The 20221-nt window shown below is 43.6% G+C and overlaps 1 protein-coding gene across 2 annotated transcripts in view; it reads left to right on the forward strand.

Annotated features, from left to right (window-relative positions):
* LOC119229804 (chemokine-like protein TAFA-1) overlaps positions 1-10526 on the forward strand; it is an 88291-nt gene extending 77765 nt beyond the window's left edge. The window contains exons 4-6 of one of the 2 annotated variants that reach the window (XR_005121651.2): positions 3755-3879; positions 5845-5936; positions 10037-10526. Coding sequence is in view for 1 of the 2 variants with exons in the window: in XM_037490527.2 (XP_037346424.1) it covers positions 3755-3879; positions 10037-10054 (143 nt within the window). In the remaining variant the exon portion in view is untranslated. The remainder of the gene's footprint in view (positions 1-3754; positions 3880-5844; positions 5937-10036) is intronic. The other variant, XM_037490527.2, reaches the window with a different exon arrangement.
* Positions 10527-20221: the final 9695 nt, after the last annotated feature.

The following is a 20221-nucleotide window of genomic DNA, read 5'->3' on the forward strand; positions in this document are numbered from 1 at the left end:
AACAAAAAGACTCATTGTTCAACCATTAATAGGCACACACCTACATCAACACACCAGCATCCACAGGAGCCAGGAGTCACAATATCTCATGGCTGCTAAAAATGAACAAAAATAGTGAAACCTTATTGTGGTCATAAATACTCACGAAGGACAGTATTTTGGTCATTATCTGATTGTTTGAGTAAATGTAAATTCTAGATTTACAAGAAAAATTAATTTAATTATTTAATTTCAATGAAAACGCAAAACATGCTGAAAAGTGTGATCAACCCTAATTCTTGAATAGCCAATCAAACCTCTGCTCTCTCTTCTCAGAGAGGGGCAAGGATCAATGCAGAATAATGACTCTATGAAGCTGACCTCGGGTTCAGAGGTTTTGAGTCTCAGTCCCCTCTCTAATTACACACTTGTTTCATTTGCTCCATGCTGCTGTGAACCTTTCAATACTTTGCAGTTTCTGCAAAATGCTTGCACTCTCACCCGTGTCTCGTCAGGATGGAACCGTTTTATATTCTTATCGAGCGGTTCACTGTAACTCCTCTTCCCTACTTCCACGGTCATGTGAATGGGTGATGGATTGATGGGCCTGGTTTGGTTAATATCTGGGTGATCGGGGGGGGCTTGGTGTAAAGTGATCAGGTAAGAAAAAGCACTTTCTGATCGATGAGCTGGATGCCCTGAATGTGTCAGTGGATAAGAAGAAGTAAAGCTGCTTTTTAAAACGTAATCTTACAGGAAGCACTGACCGTGCAAACTTTAAATCAAACAAAACGGCATGAGAATTCAAAGCCCAAATCCTGGTTGATTTAAGTGACTCGTCAAATATAGACACTGAGGGGTGACATCATTGGAGCCATGTTTTGCTATAATTCATTTAAGTCCAGCTAGCGCTGTGCAGGGCTCTGCACGTTAAAAAGCATTAACTATTCATCGAGCCCCACACATTCACAATTCTCCACGCAGACAGAAATCAATTCACATCCTCATCAGTCAAGGTGTTCAAACATTCTACTACCTGGCAGGAACGTGTCAGCGAGTTCAATCCATCACGGCGCGCGCTCACCTGTGATCTGACGGATGCACTTGTAAAACGGTCCATTGCTTCATGTTTTTTAATCAATTCAAGTCCCACTCTCGGGTTTCTTTGTCCGTCCAAAAGAGACAGAGACTCTAGCCAGCTACACGGCCAACTTCTTTAATCAAGCACTCTCCCTGCTCTTGTTTTCTGATTGTTCCGAGCCCGTCTGTTATCTTAGAATACAGTAGACATGGCAACGTGTGAACGTCATGTTAACTGGTGCTTTAAAATCACACCAAAGCCTTTCAGCTTGAAAACGGGATCGATCTGAAAATGAATAGTCGACCAGTGGGGTTAGTTGGCACAGCGGTTTGTCCCTTTCCCCCCGTGCTCTCGCCAGCAGACACACAGGAAGAATCATGTTTTGCTGATGTTGGAACAAAGGTCACACCTTGTGTGCTGACGGTTGCACTGGGAGTAGTTGAAGCCACTGTTGGAGGTCAGCGGTCAGCAGAGAGTGATGCATGGATCTCGGCCCGGAAGCGGCTCCATCTCCCAGTGATGAAGGTCAGAGGCAGATGTCCCGTCCCACAGTACAGCCGCAGACATCAAGTATCTGTGTTCACATTAGACCCCTACTTTTTCCACCACTGCCATCAAGAGAAAAATATTCTGCCCTGATGGAAAAATGTGTAACAAGAATTTAATATTGGCCGAAATAATTAATGAATTTAAAAAAACCTCTCCCTGCCCCTGTGATGCAGAAGTTTCCTCCACTCTCCTTATGTATGACCTATCCATGCTTTGTGCACACAGATTACAGGGCACCTAGTGTGAGAGCTGGATTTAGTTCTGGAAAATAAACATCATTCACCTTTCAAGCAAAGCCGCTCTCAGCGCTCATGTTTCAGTGACTCGCGTGAGACGATTCCTGCTTTTGCTTCCTCTTTTCCTCCCCTCTCCGGCTTACTCTCTCGCTCCATTTGAAGGGATTCGATTTTGCTTTGCAGGTATCAATTTGCCTTTTTAAATCACAAGGAGATTCTGCATTCAAATTGTTGAATATTAAGCCTCCTTAGTGGCTGGTATAATGAAAAAAAAATCTCTTTTCGCTCTGCAAGAGAAAAAGGCGCTTCACAGAGTGCTGGTGTCACGGCACAGCAGCAAGGTGCAGGTGTGGACTGCATATTTGGCCCATGAATGAAGACAGGGGCAAGACGAGGGAGCACGGTGCGAGACCAACGTGTGGTAATTAGTGGATGAGGTAAACAGCCGTGGGGGCAGCCAAGAGGCGGGTTTGCAGGCCTCAGTGGATGCTCTCATCGTGGCGTTTCAGTATCCTCGGGCTCATGGAGGGAGAAGCGAGGCAAGAAGTCAGAAAATGCCTCCAGTTCAATAAGTAGCAGTGGGGTGTCGTTCTGTGTCCACTGTGTGTGTGTGTGTGTGTGTGTGTGTGTGTGTGTGTGTGTGTGTGTGTGTGTGTGTGTGTGTGTGTGTTTCTCCGACAGGGCAACAGCAAGCTCTGTGCTGTGAGGGACTGCACTTTAACAGTCTTCTTTCATCACTCGGAGACGGCATGTCACTCGTACTCACAATTGATTGGTGGTTGGCCTGTAACCTTGGCAACACAGGCTAGAGGGGAAATGATAGTTTTGGAGAAAAAAAACTGGTTTGGACAATAAAATGGCACAGCTTTAAATAGTAACATTCAGCCGTCCACATATATTCTGAACGTTAAAAGGAAACGTTAAGAAAATTCGCCCTCTTTTCACGTTTTCTGACACCAACCATATACTGGGTAGGATGATAAACACAAAAGGTTCTATAAATACTGTGTTTATAAAAAAGAAAATCATAACTTGACTTTCAAAAAAGGTGGATTCAAAGAGAGTTGGATTCAACAAAAAAGTGAATTTTGCTTTATTTGCTGTCACAAGAAGTACAGCTTTTTTTTTTAATAAATTAAATCTATATGCATGCAGAAGAATAGGAAAGCGCATTTCCTCATTGGAGTTGAACTTCCTTTTGGGTCCAAAAAGAACTTCGATAGCTTGAACGGTGTTTATAAACTATCATCTAACACATTTTTCAAGATTAAAATGTTCTTATAGAAAAACACACACATACTACCCCCAGAGAAATGAGTAGAGTAAAAGAGAAGGGAGGGAGATCTCGATGAGAACATATTTGTTTATGTCAGATAGCTAGAGGAAGAACTCAGCTGAAGGTAATGAGAGGCAATTAGTTTTGATTAAAAATTAGATCGCTCCCCTACATGCCATGTAGCTATATCAAAACTGAGTCATTTCTGTTGGTACAAGACATTATTGTCAACAGCAAAAGTACCCATGCAGCAACGATACATTGCTCTAAGGCCAAAAGAGAGGGAAAAGAGCCATTTAGAGACTTCCTGTTCCTCTGGAGTTCCTCATGATGGTGTGGGTGCTTATCCATGTGTGTGCATGTGTGCATGTTAGATAGGTAGGATAAGCAAATTGTGTTTGCTTGGGAGGTTTCCTTAAACTGCAGTTGCTGAGTTTGTTAATTACACAACATTATCATTGTTTGGTTCATTTTCACTGCTCTTTCTGGAATTACACCTTTAGCTTTCTTTTTTTCCTTTTATTTAGTATATATTATAGTAATATCTTTTTTTGTATCAGTGTACATGCATGAAAGTGAGTCTACGTGATGAACTAACTTGCTTTGTTTTGTATCTGTGCTCAACTTCCGCAGCGTCCATTGTGATTGGGAAATGGTGGTGTGAGATGGAGCCATGTCTGGAGGGAGAAGAGTGTAAGACACTGCCTGACAACTCTGGATGGATGTGCTCCTCTGGGAACAAAATCAAGACCACAAGAGTGAGACCTCGCATACACTTACAAATGCATTTAAAATCAGGCACTAGCATCCACTCCCACACACACACACATGGCGATTCTGCATGCACATAGAAGTGACACACTAGTATTTTATTTGGATAAAAAACAAACATCTTTTATTTTTCATTTTTATTATGCAATGCTCTTTTACTACATTTAAGAGATGAATCTATGTACCAAAAACGAGGGTAGTGTATCTGCACATGCGTCATATATGTGTATGAATACATACAAATATGAAATATTAATGCACATTTTGTAGTATCTTACAAAATAATGGGTAGAATGCCTTCTTAAGCACTTTGTTTTGAAAATCTCTTTAAATGATTTGTATGTTTATCATAATTATTATGTTTGATCAAATAGTGTACAGTTTCACTTTAGATTCACTCTGACTGATAGTGTGAAATATTCAAAATCCTCTGTATCTTCAGAGGACGCTTCAACAGAATCGCCTTTGCATGGCGACCGCTTGGGTTCACGTTTACTTCCTGTCAGCTGACGTCTAAGCGGGCAGCTCAATACCGCGATCCTTAACCTACAGGCCGGAGTTAATTCGGTCCATTGCGTATGTTCTTTAATAGGAAAATGTAAATGTGGGACGGCCTTTTCTCAAGAGTTATTCATCGCCGGTGCCTCGCACGCTCTTCGAATGCTTGCTGCACAGCCAAAGTAGAGCAGAGGAAGACTGCTTCGCTGCCCATAAGGGAGACATTGCCCACGTCGTGTATCACAACATTAACCCAACCAATCGATGATCAAATCTGTTGCCAACTATTTTCATAATTACTTTAATCGATTAGCTGCCGCTGCCCTAATGTACACACTTGCATATTCCCATGTGCACAGAAGGACACTTTTAGACAGTATATGCCAAAAAGCCTGCGAGATTTCACTTCACTCTTAGGACTTGAACTAAGGAAATCGCTAGAGATAACAAGAGTTTAATAGGTTGATTAAATGCTTCTGCAAAGCTTTTCTACCAATTGCCTCCGTAATTCTTTAATTAAACTTTAACAGTCAAACATGCACAGTGTCGAACGCGTGGGCTAACGGGTGTCACGGTGTAACGCGAATACTCAGGGAGCACAGAGCATCTACGCTCTCTGTACAACAAGGTGGACCGTGTTCGGTGTAAGCAACCTATCTAAGGGCCCACGGTAGTAAAGAACAAACATAAAGCAGGCGGTAAACAAACAGGTGGGCTCTGCCTCAGGCCACACTCCGCTCAGTGATAAAGTTAACCGCCGCTCCGCTTCTCCACTGCCTCCCGGCTCTCTAAACTGACTGCAAAAGCGGCATGCAAAAGTAATGAAGGGAGTTAAGTCCTCGAAGGAAGCTGTCCGGCACTGGGACAGGTTGATTGCCCGATTTGGATGCATTTAATTGATCCCCACTGCCTGCAATCGGCACCCGCCCCCCCTTCTCCTCGTAGTGCTTGGTGACAATGAGTGAGAATACGAGACTTTAGCAATGATAGGGAAGGGATGAACCGCCAGTGAAGGTTAGACCACAGGGGGGGCCTCCCAAGGCTGTTCTGCAGATTTATATGGCCTCAGATAGACATAAAGCTTTCACTGAGCCCCTTCACAGCCACCACAGGCCAAAAATGTTCAGGGAGAAGTTGATCGAAAGGGCTCTTGCCATCCTGTCGAGGTAAGGCGCGTAGTGCTGAATCTAAAGAATGCATCTCTAATTCTCTATTCAGGCCTTTGCACAATTTGAAACAATCAAACGGGAAATAACGATCGTTTTTCTAAAACAGATTATTAGACATCAACCAAGGTTGTACATTTCTGCACATGAATGGAGTAGGAGCATCGATACATATCTATGTGTAAAATGATATTATCAAAGCCTTAAAAGGGCGAAAAGGTCATGCCCGGAACCTGCTTTTCTACCCAATACACACGTGACCATAATTTCTTGACCCTCTCTTTGCAGAATACCCAGCCATACTCCCCTTTTTAGCTTCTGGAAGCAAAATGCAGAGGATGGGTCAACAGAAATTGAGCTGCATTCTTGCTTCTGTAAAGGTTAGTCTTTTTCTCAAGCTATTCTTTGTTTTTACCGTCTCTCTCACATCACTGTACTGCACTTAAGTGTCGGAGAGGACGTCTGCAGCAGTTGGACCAACTCATGTTCAATGACTTCCCATTAACCCAAATACTCAGCGCGAAATAATCAAGTGTGTGTTTACATGCTGTGCATGATTAGGCAGGCGTGACACAAATACTGAACGCACCGCCCCCCACTGTAAATATTTATCACCTGGCACAGACGGCCCTCGCATAGATAAAAAAAAAAAGAGGAAGTTGCTGAACGTTCAGACGAATCAGTGTCACGTTTTTTAAAATGCATCCGTACGTTGACGGGTGAACATGCATGTGCTGCAGCTCATGGATTACTCACAGCAACACACACACACACCCTCAGCAGAACCCTGCTGTCGGTGAACAGTGTAATGGCTCCTCCTTTCATCGCCTCCTTTGTTCCACGTCCTGTTTGTGCTATTGGCCACTGTGTGGGCTTGATTACAGGGACTTGCTCTGCTCTGCCAATCCCATTAGGCACTAATCTGTGACATGCTACATGCTCCTCTGTGTGTGAGTGTGTGTGTGTGTGTGTGTGTGTGAGTGCACTTGCTTTTGCATGAACCCATGGGTTTCACATGTGTGTTGGTGTGGTGGGCTCCCACATGTGCGCGAGACCCCCGGGCAGGCCCTCTTCCCTTTTTTCGTTGTGTGGAGTCTTATCAGAGGCCACTTGATATCCCGATCCCCCTCTGGGACTCTTGTTGAAGCAGCTATCAGCACTCAGCAAAGCCACCAAGCCCACATGAAAGGCCTTTTATCCTGCACTCTGCTCCCTTTTTGCTTTCTTTTTTTTTTTTAATCAACATTCCTCATTCACCTGCCTCTCAAGCCAAATTGCCTCATTTGTATGTGTTACGTCAAACGGCCAGAAAGCACACAACATTGTTTATTATGGTTTGCTTTATGAATACGCCGCCATTTCATTTCACCTGCACGCTTTCTTCGGTGAAAAGCTTCAGCGAGAGATACATTATCTACAACTATAATATACACGAGAAACAAGATAAGAAATAAGGCCATTTTTGTTTGTGGAAGGCACAATGAAACAGCGAGGGAGCACCTTGCAAAAATAACTCGCCCACCATAGATTCTGCATTAGCCGCTCCACTCGCTAAGTAGATTAAACCGTTCCTGCTCCCTCCAAAACAAGCATACACCTTAACAGAGTCGGGCAGAAAGAGTGGGCTGCAATGAAGCATCTTTCTCCACTCTTAGTGAGAGGACGTATTTGTGTGAAAACCTCACCGTCGTGCGCTCGAGTGAATATGAATTTTTGATCAGGGCGGGGATGTCGTAACACAGCCCACAACAGGCATTCGATGCATTTTAATGGCTTTTCTTCAGTCTATGTCACGCTGCAAAATTACTCGTGTACAGTAGTTGCTTTCACTCGCCAGCATTTCTGCTTCAGAATGTCTAATTTGTTCAGATTAAGGAGTGCAAAGCGTCGGACTCAAGTGAACACTTCACGTCGGGTCCCATTCAGTCCAACATCATTTACTTGCTGTTCAGAGACGCACATGTCCATTATTTTAGGCAGAAAAGCACACTGTTTCAGAGCCAAAGTGACCTGCCAGCAGACATCGCCATCTAATTTATCTCTGCAATTGATCAAAATGAACTCCAAGCGGCCATGTCACGGACAGTTTAACACGTTTTTTAAGTCAGAGATGCCAAGAATGGCCAGAATGTCCAACTAATGTATTTTTCTAGATGGTGGTGATCTATTTTTCTTACTGTCAATGTCCTATTAAATGGATCTTGATGTATTTTGCTGTCTTGAGCCTTCAGTTTGTCGTTCTGTTGGAGGAGGTGTTCGTAGCGGGCATGACTCATTTGTTCAGCAACAAAAACGAGACGGGTTGTTTGCACTAAATTATTTTGCTACGGCAGTTGTCCTTGGCTCCTTTTGACTAACCGAAGTCTGAGTAAATTGCAATTTAATGCAGCCGGCAAATTAGAACGCGTACGGCTCGGGTTGCCAGCAAAGACGGGATCGGCAGCAAAATCCTCGAGCAATCCGCTGCTACCTGATGCACTGTTCATATGAAGAAAGAAAAAAAAGGCAGGAACTTTTATTCTTTCTCTCAAACACATGGGCTGAAATGAAAGCATTTGCATACAACCCCTCTTCTTCCACTAACAACCCTCCGGTGGATTGGCTCCCCATGTGACAGAGGTCATTCTCTGCTCCAACGTTTTAATATGACCTCCTAAAGTAGATGATACAGATGAGCCCGGGGATTAATGTGTTTAAGGATCATGGGTGGGGGGTGGAGGGGGAATCCACATGTTAAATCTGAGAAGTTATTTAGAGCATACAAATGAACAGCTGTACTGCAAAGACTACGGTCCACAAGGGAGAATGCGTCAGTACTTCTTAGTGCTTCCTCAGCACAGCTCACTTTGACAGTCGTAATCAGTCATTTGGTCTTCAAAAGATAGAAGAAGAATCTGCCAGCGGTGTTCCACTTATTTGCAGAGATGGTTCCCTTGTTCGCTGTCTATTATCCAACACAAGACCAAATCAGCACGTTCAAACATTTGCAATCCTGCTAAAACATTACGATACGAATGTAATGGATCATTCAGCCATCAGTGGTTTCTAATAAATATGCGTATGCGGATTGGAATGAGAGGTCACGTTTGTCACACAGCAGAGGTATATGGGGAAATAATCCTTCATCTCCACCATAAATAAAACCTATATCTGCACTCCTTTACAAAATATAATGTCTTTGAAATATTTGAAAAGGTTTTGAGGTATTGACTGACCCTGACACCAAAGGGGACTGAGAGCATGATCACCGCCAAGAAGGAGAAAAGGCAGAGCTGCAAATTACATTTGATTCTGGAAAGCTCCATATTGATTTTCATTAAAAAAATGTTGAAAAAAGTTCAACCCCATTGGCAAGGAAACCGATGTATGACCTAAATAGCTTGCTTGAATGAAAACCTTTTGTAGTGTATCAAATGAATATGTCAAAGCAATTACAGTCTCCCAACAACTGCACTGCATTATGTCTCCAGACACGCACAACGCGGAAGCAATATTAACCACAAAAAATTAAAACAGCAGTGAGTCTCCTGCTTTCATGATTGGTCCTCCGAGTAGTCTCAAATACAGATGCTCATTATTCCACCAGAGGGAAAATGGTCAATAAAATCCGTTGGCTCTCTCGCCAGCATGTCCAACATATTGGAGCTTTGAGATTCCTTCCATGCAGCAGCTAACAAAGTCTCGAGCAGCGTCCCCGGCAATCAAATCCACACACCTGGCCGCCACCTGCCGAGCCCGCGGGAAAATGTCACCGCTGTGTTTCTTAATTGAACAGGATTATGGGATTTCTAATTAGCACCCGCAGTGTTCAGGGAACACCGTCGAAAGGGGGACGCGTCGAAAAGGAAAGCGAGGTTGAGGTTCCGTAGTGGTTTTGGCCGCCTTGATGGCGCTAACGAGGTAAGGGACTGCGGCCGTTGAAGAAATTGCACGCATCCTTTTTGATAAAGGCCCCGAGCAGGACGCTGAAGAGCAGGACGGTCGGTTAGCAGCCCCCGAGGGTTGAATGCGAGTCCCTAACCAGAGACGGCTAAGACGAGGAGATCCTCTGCTGTGACTGGCGAGCTTGTTTTGTGGGTGTGATGGAGGGGGTGGGGGGGTGGGGGAGGACTAAAATGGTCTGAGATGAAGTGAAAAATACCAATCCGTGACTCAGACATACACAGCATGGAAACACACAAGGGTGTTTTTTGTACAGGGAGCTTCCCTGAAATACCCCGGTACACCTATAAATGTCAAACACACCTCCATTTTCGGTGCCGTTTCCACCCCGTGTAAACTGTCTGTTTTTAGCGGCGGCGGGAACCAGGAGGTGAGACGCGGCTTGTACAAAGCCTCCCACGGTTTGTTTTTCTAACACGCAAACGGAACAATTCCTCTGGGTGTAATCCTCGCACACTTTCATGCCTCTGTTCCGTCTAAGTGTGGCGTGTTTTTCTCTCTCCTCTCCTCTTCCTCTTCCTCCTCCTCTGTGTTGCAGATCCATCCCAGGACCTAACAGAGGGCTCCCGCTGCAGGGCCGCGTGCCAGGCTCTCCCCTTCATCTACCCCTTTCTCCTCCTGCCGAAACGGACTAAAAAAACTATTACATCCACGTCTGCTGACTGGATTACCTGGGACCACAGAAAGGATATCCACCCAGATAAAACAGGCTTTGCTCGCGTGGTGCCAAGGATTTGAAACCAGACTAATCCCCCTGTTTGATCAATGAGCCCCATGTTGGTGACTCTCCTCTTCCACGCGGCTGTGGCCAGTTTCCGACCCGCGCTCGCTCTCTCCGTTTCTCTCTCTGTCTCTCGGTGTTTTCGTCCCTCGGTCCCCCTCTGCAAAACTGAAGCAGCTTAGCAGGGGTTATTTAGAGGTTGTTAAAACATTATTTGAAGACATTCGCACTGCCTGAAGGTAAACCGGTTTAGCAGCTTACATGAGACTGAACATATTGGATCCACAGAACTGAGGGCAAACCGGGGGTGGGGTTTTTTTTGGGGGGGGGGGGGGGGGGGTTACCTTGATTTCCTTTTATTTCTGTGTGGAAGGCATTCGTGTTGGACTCGCCGCTGCAGGTGGAAGGCCTCGGTGGGACGTCACAGAGGTTGAAAATAATGGATTGACATTGACAGAGACTTCTGGTGGCCCACGACGGGTTAATGGAGAATCATTGAGAGGCTCCGGGGTCCTCGGGGGCCTCGCCGGCAACCTTCGCAAAGGACGTGGACTTTTATTCGTGGGCATGGCCGATGTAAATTCATGAGCACCTATTTTCTTTGTGTGTAAGATAATGTGTGTATAAATACATATATAAATACATCACATATAAAATGACAGATCCAAGAAGCTGAAAAATATATGTAAGCCTCTATTAGGAGATTGTGCGCCATGGAGGAATATTGATCACCGACTGAATATACTTATACAGAGGCTGTCGTTGGGTGTATAGGACTGCTTGCAGAATATGCCTGCTTTGGAAAAAAAGCAGTCATAAAAATGACTACAGGTCACTTTGGTCACTCGGCAGATGTCCTTTGGTCAAGCCAGAAAACACTTGTAGTTTCTGTAAAGATGAGGAAAAAACTGTACAGAACTGCCTCACACAAGAAAGCAGCACTGACACCAAGCTCCGAGCTTCCCACTCAGACACAGAAGGCACATAAAACAGCAGCGGAAAAACAAGAGCATAATCTGACAATTATTATCTATTTCTGCTGTGGAAAGTGGTCATGGGCGAGAGCTTGACTGCGTTTGCCGTGTTGATCTGGCTCTCAAGACCCAGATGGAGACGATGTATTCAAAAGGACAGTGAGGAACGTGTAGTCACTATTGCGAAAACATACAAGTATCCCCCCGTAGATATAAGTACAGATTACAGATCAGCCTTATGAGAAATAAAAATTGTTTTCTATACCGATCTGCAGTCTCTCATTCCTTCATATTGTTACTGATATTTTGACAAATACTCATGAAAATTTGATATGTTGTCAGAGTTTCATTCATATGATATGTTAACACTGAGCCTTTGCTCGCGTAAACAAGCAATCAACAAGAGCGCAAGGCGAGTGGGAAAATGACTCACGGGTACACAAACACGCAGATGCAGCGAGCACACCAACAATTCCCTTTGTGGCACAGAGGATTTATCAGAACAGCACATTTAAACATTCACGCAATTAGAATAAAGATTCCCAATATCGTGGCTGGCAAAATTCCAAATGATTTTCAATATCAACCTCCTGTCTCGGCCGATATGAGATTTCCTCTCCCTGCAGACGCACTAGTGTACGTTCATCATTTGGGAATTTGGCTAGTTTCGCGGAGCGCGGTGCCTCGATGAGCCGTCGCAGGAGCTGTGAAGAGGACGGACACATCAATCTCCCGGCGCTCTTGCCAAAGTAGGGAAGGAACATGCAAAGGGAGCAATAGCGACTTTTTTTTTTTTCCTCCTCAATGAGCCGCTCCCGTCCGTTGTTTTCTCACATCTGATAGAACTCACCGTGGTGCAGTTTTACTGAGCTGGCGTGCGGGAATGAGTTTGTGTGTAACAAAGTGTCTCTGGGTGCCTTATTGTTGCCGTAAATGAATGCATGCAAGTGTTTGTGTATTAGTCGGTTTTACCACGCTTGTGAAAAGTACTTTTTTGGGAGCCGCCAGTCTGTGCGACAGGCACCCTGCGACGGCGTCCTGTGAAGATCATCCTCAAATTCTGTGCCTGTGTGGAAAATCAAGGGATTTCTCTCTCTCCCTGCTTGTGCAAGTTCTAAGGGTGTTTTTCCTTAAAAAGGTGCTTGGGTATCAGAAACAGAAGTGGTGCTTTTTCCTTATTCACTTTTATCCACTTCTTAGCTCCATCCAGAAACGTTGGAGGCATGCTGTGGAGGGAGGTTCTACTCTATTTCAGGCAGAGCAGTAAGTAACACGGTATGAATATGTAACGAGGACCGGGTCCTGCTCCCTCGGTGCTGTGCAATCGCAAACTTCCATCGAGCTGTGCCGACCTCGCAGACACAGAGACCGCCAACGTCCTCACCGCGCCGGACACCAAGGACAACTTTGTTCACCAAACCAGACTTGTGCAGGAGATGTCGGGCCCTGTTGTTTAAAAAAAAAAAAAAACTTGCATTGGGGACCTCCGAGGTTATCTCAACTCAAGCACTGATCTAGAAGACGGGTGATTACTTTTGGGGAGCTTTTAGTAAAAAAACGGCCGCTCCTCTTTGACACCTCTTCGCACTTCATCACATTCATGAACATTAATCACTATGAATAGCAAAACATGATCTGAGGAAAAGGGCACACTGCTTTAGCTGTGGGGGCTTTGCAGTGTTTTAATCGTTACGGGCTCGAGTCACTGCAAATGTCACCTTACAATTAACACCCATTGGAGCTGGACAAGGATCCCAGCGTCACCATGACACTGTAACTCGGCCTCAAAAACATCTGCACAGCAAACACCCGTTTCCCATGAACAAAAAGACACAGCGGATTATCGATCGATCGCTTTAAGTCGAGGGGAAATGACACGTCGATAGACACAGTTGCAGCAAGCAAACGGAGAAGCAAAGAATAAAGATCAGCCTGCAGATACCCTTTCTCCACCGTCTGCAACTATGCGGCAAACAGCACGTAGTGAAACCCGGCAGCGCCCTGCTGCCACGCGCCAGCCTTCGCAACAAATGAACAGACACACTTGTGGGTACACAATACATCACTGTCAGAGCGCGCCGTGACCGTCAACCACCGACACAGTCGTCAGCTAAAAATGACTCGACAGTCTGATTGTCAGACAGTGAGCTATAATGACAATTTATTTCTCGGCTGCTTTACCGTTCTCCTCACCTCACCCCCCCCACACGTTTGTTTCGCTGAGGCGTGGCGACTACAGGCCCTAACCAGCGACGCCAATGTAATCACGGATCAGCCTCACAGGGGGATCTCAGGCGGTACACTTTCCCGTTGAGCAGAGAGCCTTTATCATCGCAGTGTTTCGACACAGCTGGAACCGTCTCAGCTCTCTGTTGTTTCCCCACTTGTGGGACGGATAGTAAGTTTCTGTCTCCTGTACCATTCCCCCATCCACCTATCATACATTACATAAATCCGGAGGTACACTTTCAGTAATTTGTTTTCATGACCTTTATATGGTGGCACAACGGGGATGGAGGGTGAGCAGTGTGCTGCTGTCAGAATGGGTCCATCACACGACAGGTCAAGAAGACACGGCACACCTTGCAGGCTTAAAAAGCACCAACGTCAAAACCAAGAAGTGCAAAGGTTGTTTTTTTTTGCACATATACTGAACACAGTGCAATGTATTTCACACTTTGTGTCCGTGTATAGCATTGCATTACATTATTGTGTTTAATCGTTGAGTAGGTTTTTGGTAACTGTGTGTACAGATTATGTGTACAATTTAATATTCAAGTATATTAGTACATTTGTTTTGTGCACAGGTCTAATAATAATAACCAGTAACAGATTGTACTGGCATCTTTTCAGTGGAGATCAGATGAAAATTCATGTAGTCTCTCCAAGTTTTTTTTATGGAGAGTTCACAACAGCAGCCCGGCCTTCAGGCTTTCTGCCAGAGACAAAGACTGTTGCCATCGGTCCATACCTGCCCACACACAGCATCAAGCAGTGACCCTTTCTAAAGTTTGGTCCTAGGGAAGGAAAACTAGAGCATTTGCCCTGCCTACACGCTGACTGAAAAGTTTTGCCACGAGTTTTGCCACGAGATGTTGCTTGAACCCAGCGGTTCAAGCAACATCTCTGACAGGCCGGAGCAACCTGCGTTTCTTAATGCATACTTTTTTTGAACCGGCAGCACTTTTTGATGAGACCCTCATATCAAGTATTTGTTTCATAACCGGTTTGTCGAAGTAGAGCGTAGTTCACACGCTATTTCAAGTGACACGCACATTTGCCAGAGAGGGAAGTGAGCAATCACAATGGCATATTAACATGTCTATATAATGCATATATTGCGAAAAAAAATATAGCCTAAATCATAGTGTACATTAGTTAGGCAGACACACGACACACAAATAAAACCCAGAGCACCGATGACCAAAGGAACAAAGAATGGAGAGACATCTGGGTGTCAGCGCACCAGCAGAGAACATCATATTCACAGCTACAACACGTGCAAAAGTGCACCAGGAAAAAAACAGAAAAAGAAAAAGAAATATTGCTGTCAGCACATGGCAGTAATCAGACAATACACACAAAGCTAATAAACTTGTTTAAAAAAGAATATATCAGATATAATCAAATATAAGTGTATACCCTTGAAACCTCTATTGGCGCTTTCAAATAAACCTTACATTTTTATATTTTATGATGTCATCAACTTAAATAATGGGATGCATTTTATTTTTTGTTAATCTGGTTACATAAAAGTGGAGTAAGCTGGAAAATTATATATATAAATTATGTACATTTTAAAAAGGAGGCACTTACTTTATTTTCTGAAGACCTTTCTATTGGAATAAGATATGATAAGATCATTATTGGGAAAAGCTGTATTCTTTTTTAATCAAATTTCCCAAAAGGTCTTTTTTGGCCTCTTTTGCACTGCTGACGTTGACACAGCTGATATTGGAAGCTCTGAATCCGATTGGATGTTCAGTTTACGTTGCATTACTTGGTTGTGTTCGGCAAACACAAAGGCTGTCTCTTGCTTAGCGATGTAACATATCACATTGATGAAACATTTGGACAGTTTATCCTTACCTCTGATATGGACCCTGCGCGGCGCCTCCATGCTGGAGGATTGCATGGCGATCTCCACAGAGGACATGCATTTCAGTCAATAGTTATGGTTCCCGTTGTATCCGCTCCTTTTCACTGCTGGAGAAGAGCTGGCATTGGAGACCAACAAGTTGGTTAATCCGGGGGCCACAGCCAGGCCAGTCGAGACTCATTTTGAATAGTACTTGGAGTGTTTTGTTGCCCCCGCTGAGTGACAATCTTGGAGGTCGGGTTTCGTTTCTACGCGTTTTGTTTACCTGTGAAATAAGAGAGAAATACCCGCGTTGGCCACTAGGGCTACAATGTAGTGATGAAGCGAGCGGGAGTGGATGTCACGTGATATCCGGTTGGGTCAGCCCGAGGACAAGCAACATTAAAACAGAGGTATCCAACTAAACATTTTGCAAAGTCCATTTATTGAGATTTTCCTCATGAAAATGTCCGCAATATCATAATAAAGTAATGCTTTTTTGCCATAAAAATGTAAGCAGCCTGGCAATTGTTTTATGAAAAAGTTTAATCTAATCAACTCTCAACAATATTATCATCCGTTTGAATGAATAATGAATGAATAATAATAACAGGATGAATAATAATAAATAACCTAAAAATAGTACATGTACATTGTGAGCTAAATTAAATAATAATAAATAAAAAGATTTAGACTAATATGACTTAAAATTTTAGAAAATTTATTCAACTGAATTGTACCACAGCTTTATATTCATCTCAAAAACGGAGATTTTTATTATATTCTTGTCATCTTCTAGTACGTGCCATTTGTGTAAACTCTTTGTGTGCCTTCTTTTCGGATGTGAGGGGTTGCATTTTCTCCAAATATTTGCTCTTTGTCTCATACTGAAGCTTCACGCCACTTTTTATAATCGTCACTGTCTCTGAACATGAGACGTGCGTTTTTTAAACTGCCCGCGGGGAGCATTAACATTTGAGAATCTGTCCGTTCCACGGTCAAAGTGGCTGGTCTTTCTATTCGCAGAACGTCATGGGAAATAACTTCTGAATCCTGTATTATTAATACTCTGTCTCTCTCTCCTGCTGCGTGAATCTCACTAGACCTGGTAAGCTAATCGGATACGTGTATTTGACGAGTGTTATTAAGTGAGGTGATTTACTTTGTAATTGGTCAGCTTGTTTCATGTACCGCTGAACATGGCGGTTGAAAAAGAAGCGCTCCGTCAGAACTGAATCATTTTTAATTATCTATTGATCGTAGGTTCAGGGTCCTGAAACAATGGCGTCTGGGTCCAGATCCACCGCCTATCAATGACCCGTGGTGTAAAATGAGGACAGGTTGTTACCTCACTGAAATCACATCGCTGCAAAGCCGGCAGTATTCCACATGAATTTTATTGTAATAATAAGATTGTTATCAATAACAAACCAACTATTGATTGTATTTATCTGTCTTTGTTATAGTTGGGATGAGGTGGTAATTTGATATGCCTCTGTACGTGTTCACAGCTTTTATCCCAGTATGTTTAATTACACCTAATTAGTGTTTTCACTTTGTTTCACTAACAATGTCAAGCAATGAGACATCATGCATTCATTTGCAGACGTGATCATTAACGTTTACCGGTAAGAAATCATCCTTGTGAAGTTGTAACAGAAACACAGAGACCTGTCCTATTTGTGAACTTCCTCTAAATCGCTGTTATAACAGCAGAAGTGTAAATTAGAGGCAAAATGTAAAGCATTGAAGCACACACAATGTTTTAATTGCTGTCTGGTTTCTTAGGACTAAATCAGACATAAACAAAAACAAAACACTATTAAGCTTACATAATTATACAAAGAACAAATGGATTAAAACGAGGAAATTAGCTCAACGTTGATCATTTATGATTGTTTTCTACTGTCAGAATAGTGTAGTGTACATTTCCCTTACATCATGTTTTATGTAGTTGTGTTGTCATTCTTGGTATATTACTACACAGATGCAATATACAGTTGGAAATAGCACTCTGCTGAGTCTTTTCGTCTAGGTTAATGACAAAGGTGGGGTTTTTTTTTAAGGATTTTTTTAAACGGATTCTCCCAATTCAACCCTCAGCCAAGGAGCTGCTTAGTCCTCTGGAATGGAAATGAGAGACACAAGGTCAAACAAGCACGGCGAGTGAAGGACACGCTCTTTGGACCAGGAGGAGACATATCTCCCCCGGAGGGCATGCCTCATTAAGATTCAACACTATCATATTCACTTAGGCAGGGGAAATCTGAGTGCCATGCATGCTGGGCAAACAGTGCCAGGAAGATTAGCAGGTGTTTCCTATTGCAAAAGCAATAGAGGCAAATGTTTGTGACCTGTAGTATAGTTCAGGCTATCAAACCAGGATTTATTGGGAATTATCAAAATGTCCCTTCCAGGCCCCAAATGCGTAATACTCACAACAGTAGATGACTGTTTAGCAAGTCACTGTGACATAGCAACAAGTATACACAAGTGGGCAAAACGGTTAAGTTCCTTCCCTTAAGTATCCAGTATAGAAAACCCTCCTGCTAGAATGTAAGGTTAACATGAGCATTGTGAAGAAATCAATTTAGATGTTATTCCCATGACAGTGTCTGGGTATAACTGTTCAGGGTATTTCTATTTTGTATTACCTTCCCCATCTTGTTTGTCCCCCGAGCTATCATCCCAAATAGAATGCTGTCTGTGTCTCAAGGCGATGGCCATTGATCCACATTGGAAGTGAGATACTTCTGCCCGAGCCATCAGCACACTGCATTTTGTTCATCTGGCCACATTGATGAGTGCAACCAGACAGACAGACCAAATAAAAAGGCCTTCTGGCTTTCTCTTCAGCTGGTGTGCATCACAATAATATCCTATGGATAGGAAATGCCCATGCTGTTGGATTATATTGTGATAGCTTTCATATGGTCCTTCTTACTATATATTTGCACACATACAGCTTTAGGGAAAATGACAATACGGGCTTGTAGTGGTAGTATTCGTAGGCCCATGGATCCATAAGAATCAATGTGAAACACACAGGATGCTTAACAAAGGCCCTGTACGTCTTTGTCCCTCATGGATCTATTAGGGAGAAATTGCTGACAGCCATCGGGATGAATGCAGTCCAGTAGGACGTTTCATCATTATCTCATAAAGTTTCATATTCCAAGTATACTTGTTGCACTTTCTCAGTCACATATTGTTACACTCACCCACATGGAAGAGAATATCGAATTTCCCTGCAGTGCTTTACAACAGACCTGCCAAGAACAACTTCTTCAAATATACTCTGCAAAGCTATCTCCAGAGGTCAGAATCTGGCAATCAGATGATTTATGAAGCATTTCAGATTGAGCATTTCTGCTGGCTGTCAGAATGTGACCCGTGCTACCTTTGACTCAACTCAAACTCAACAGACCCACTGAAATGTATAGCCGACGTATTTTTCACGTCGGTTCATAGAGAGCCGGTCAGCTTTCAGTGTCTCCACTCACGTTAAGCAAATCCCGCTCGAAAAGTGTTGCATTAAGCTATTACATTACATTGCATTACATGTCATTTAGCTATCAAACCTTTGTGACATAAGAAATAACATTTTGTTGGCAATTATTTCTCTTAATGGTCCTATTTTCTGTACAGCCAATAATAATATACACTAGGATGATACATCGAAAGTGTAAGCCATTGCTCTCGTGTTTAGTCTGGTGTTCAACACGAAGCTCCAGGTGTTCAATTTATTTGTTCAGTCCCCAAAGCCTCACCCATGATGTTGTTTTGAGTCAAAGACTCTCTTTTTTTTTTTTTTTACACATAGAACATGTTCCCTAAAGCTACTAATTGCCTATTAGAGTGTGAGTCACGGTAATGTAAAAAACACTACCAGCTGCAACAACTATGCTTCGATGTAGCCATTGGGCACACAAGACAGCAGACCTGGCGTGCTGGAGTCATTTCCAATACAGTAAAGCTTTAACATGGAAGGTTGAGCTGGAGTGAAAGTGCGATCTCCAGTTACAGCAGGCTACGCTGCCGGGCCCGGTACGGGGGATGTTCCCCGGCCCCCGCTCTCATTTCGCATAACACCGGCAGCGCCTTTTTCTGTGCTGCTCAAAGCGCAAAACTACTTAAATGAACAACTTAGTGAGTTAATGCCTGGACTATGTCATCGATTAAACAGCGCCGATGATTCATAGGCAGGGTGTGTGCACTCGGCCGCATAATCTCCCTTTTTCAATTCAGCGGCTCCAGAATTGCCTTCTAAACACAAATAATGACAGCGGCAGCGAAGCTCTGCGAGCCCGTCCACAGGCTCATAGAAAATGTGGTGATCATTTGGCGGATTCATAATTTTTCTCTCTACGCAGAAGCGTGGGTCTGTGCTGCAGCAGTCAGCTATTCATAACAGTGATATAATGTTATTAGCCAGTGTACGTGTGAGAGACACTGCAGTTACATCCTTCCAGGATGCTGTGGTACTTGTAAGAGCACGGTATTGTGTCACCGTGTGGAGACCCCTATCACACAACATGTCCAACCTTGTTTTCAATTCATAAACTTTTGTAAGGCACAAGCCCAGATGACAATAATCGATTCCCAGGAGCGATTCAGACTGTCTCAGCCACGGCGTGTGACATGGCGTGTAATCTCAGAGCCAAGTGACACAAATGAAAAAGCTTCCACCTGAACCGACCCCCTCTTTATTGCATTAATCATACTCACCTATAAATTAAATCCATTCAAATACCCCTAGTTGCACAAATAATTTGTGTAGCCAGGTTGAAAGAGTTGGGAGTCAAAGGCGGCGTAATTAGACGGGACGATTCTGAAACCTAATACAAGATCTAATTAAGGAAATTAATAAGGTGCCAGCCCCCTTTCACTGGGTGCTCCGCCTGATGATTAATCACAGACTGGGCTAATTTGATTTGTGACAAGGAAAGG

This window comes from Pungitius pungitius, chromosome 8 (assembly GCF_949316345.1).
Source record: "Pungitius pungitius chromosome 8, fPunPun2.1, whole genome shotgun sequence".
NCBI classification, from domain to species: Eukaryota; Metazoa; Chordata; class Actinopteri; order Perciformes; family Gasterosteidae; genus Pungitius; species Pungitius pungitius.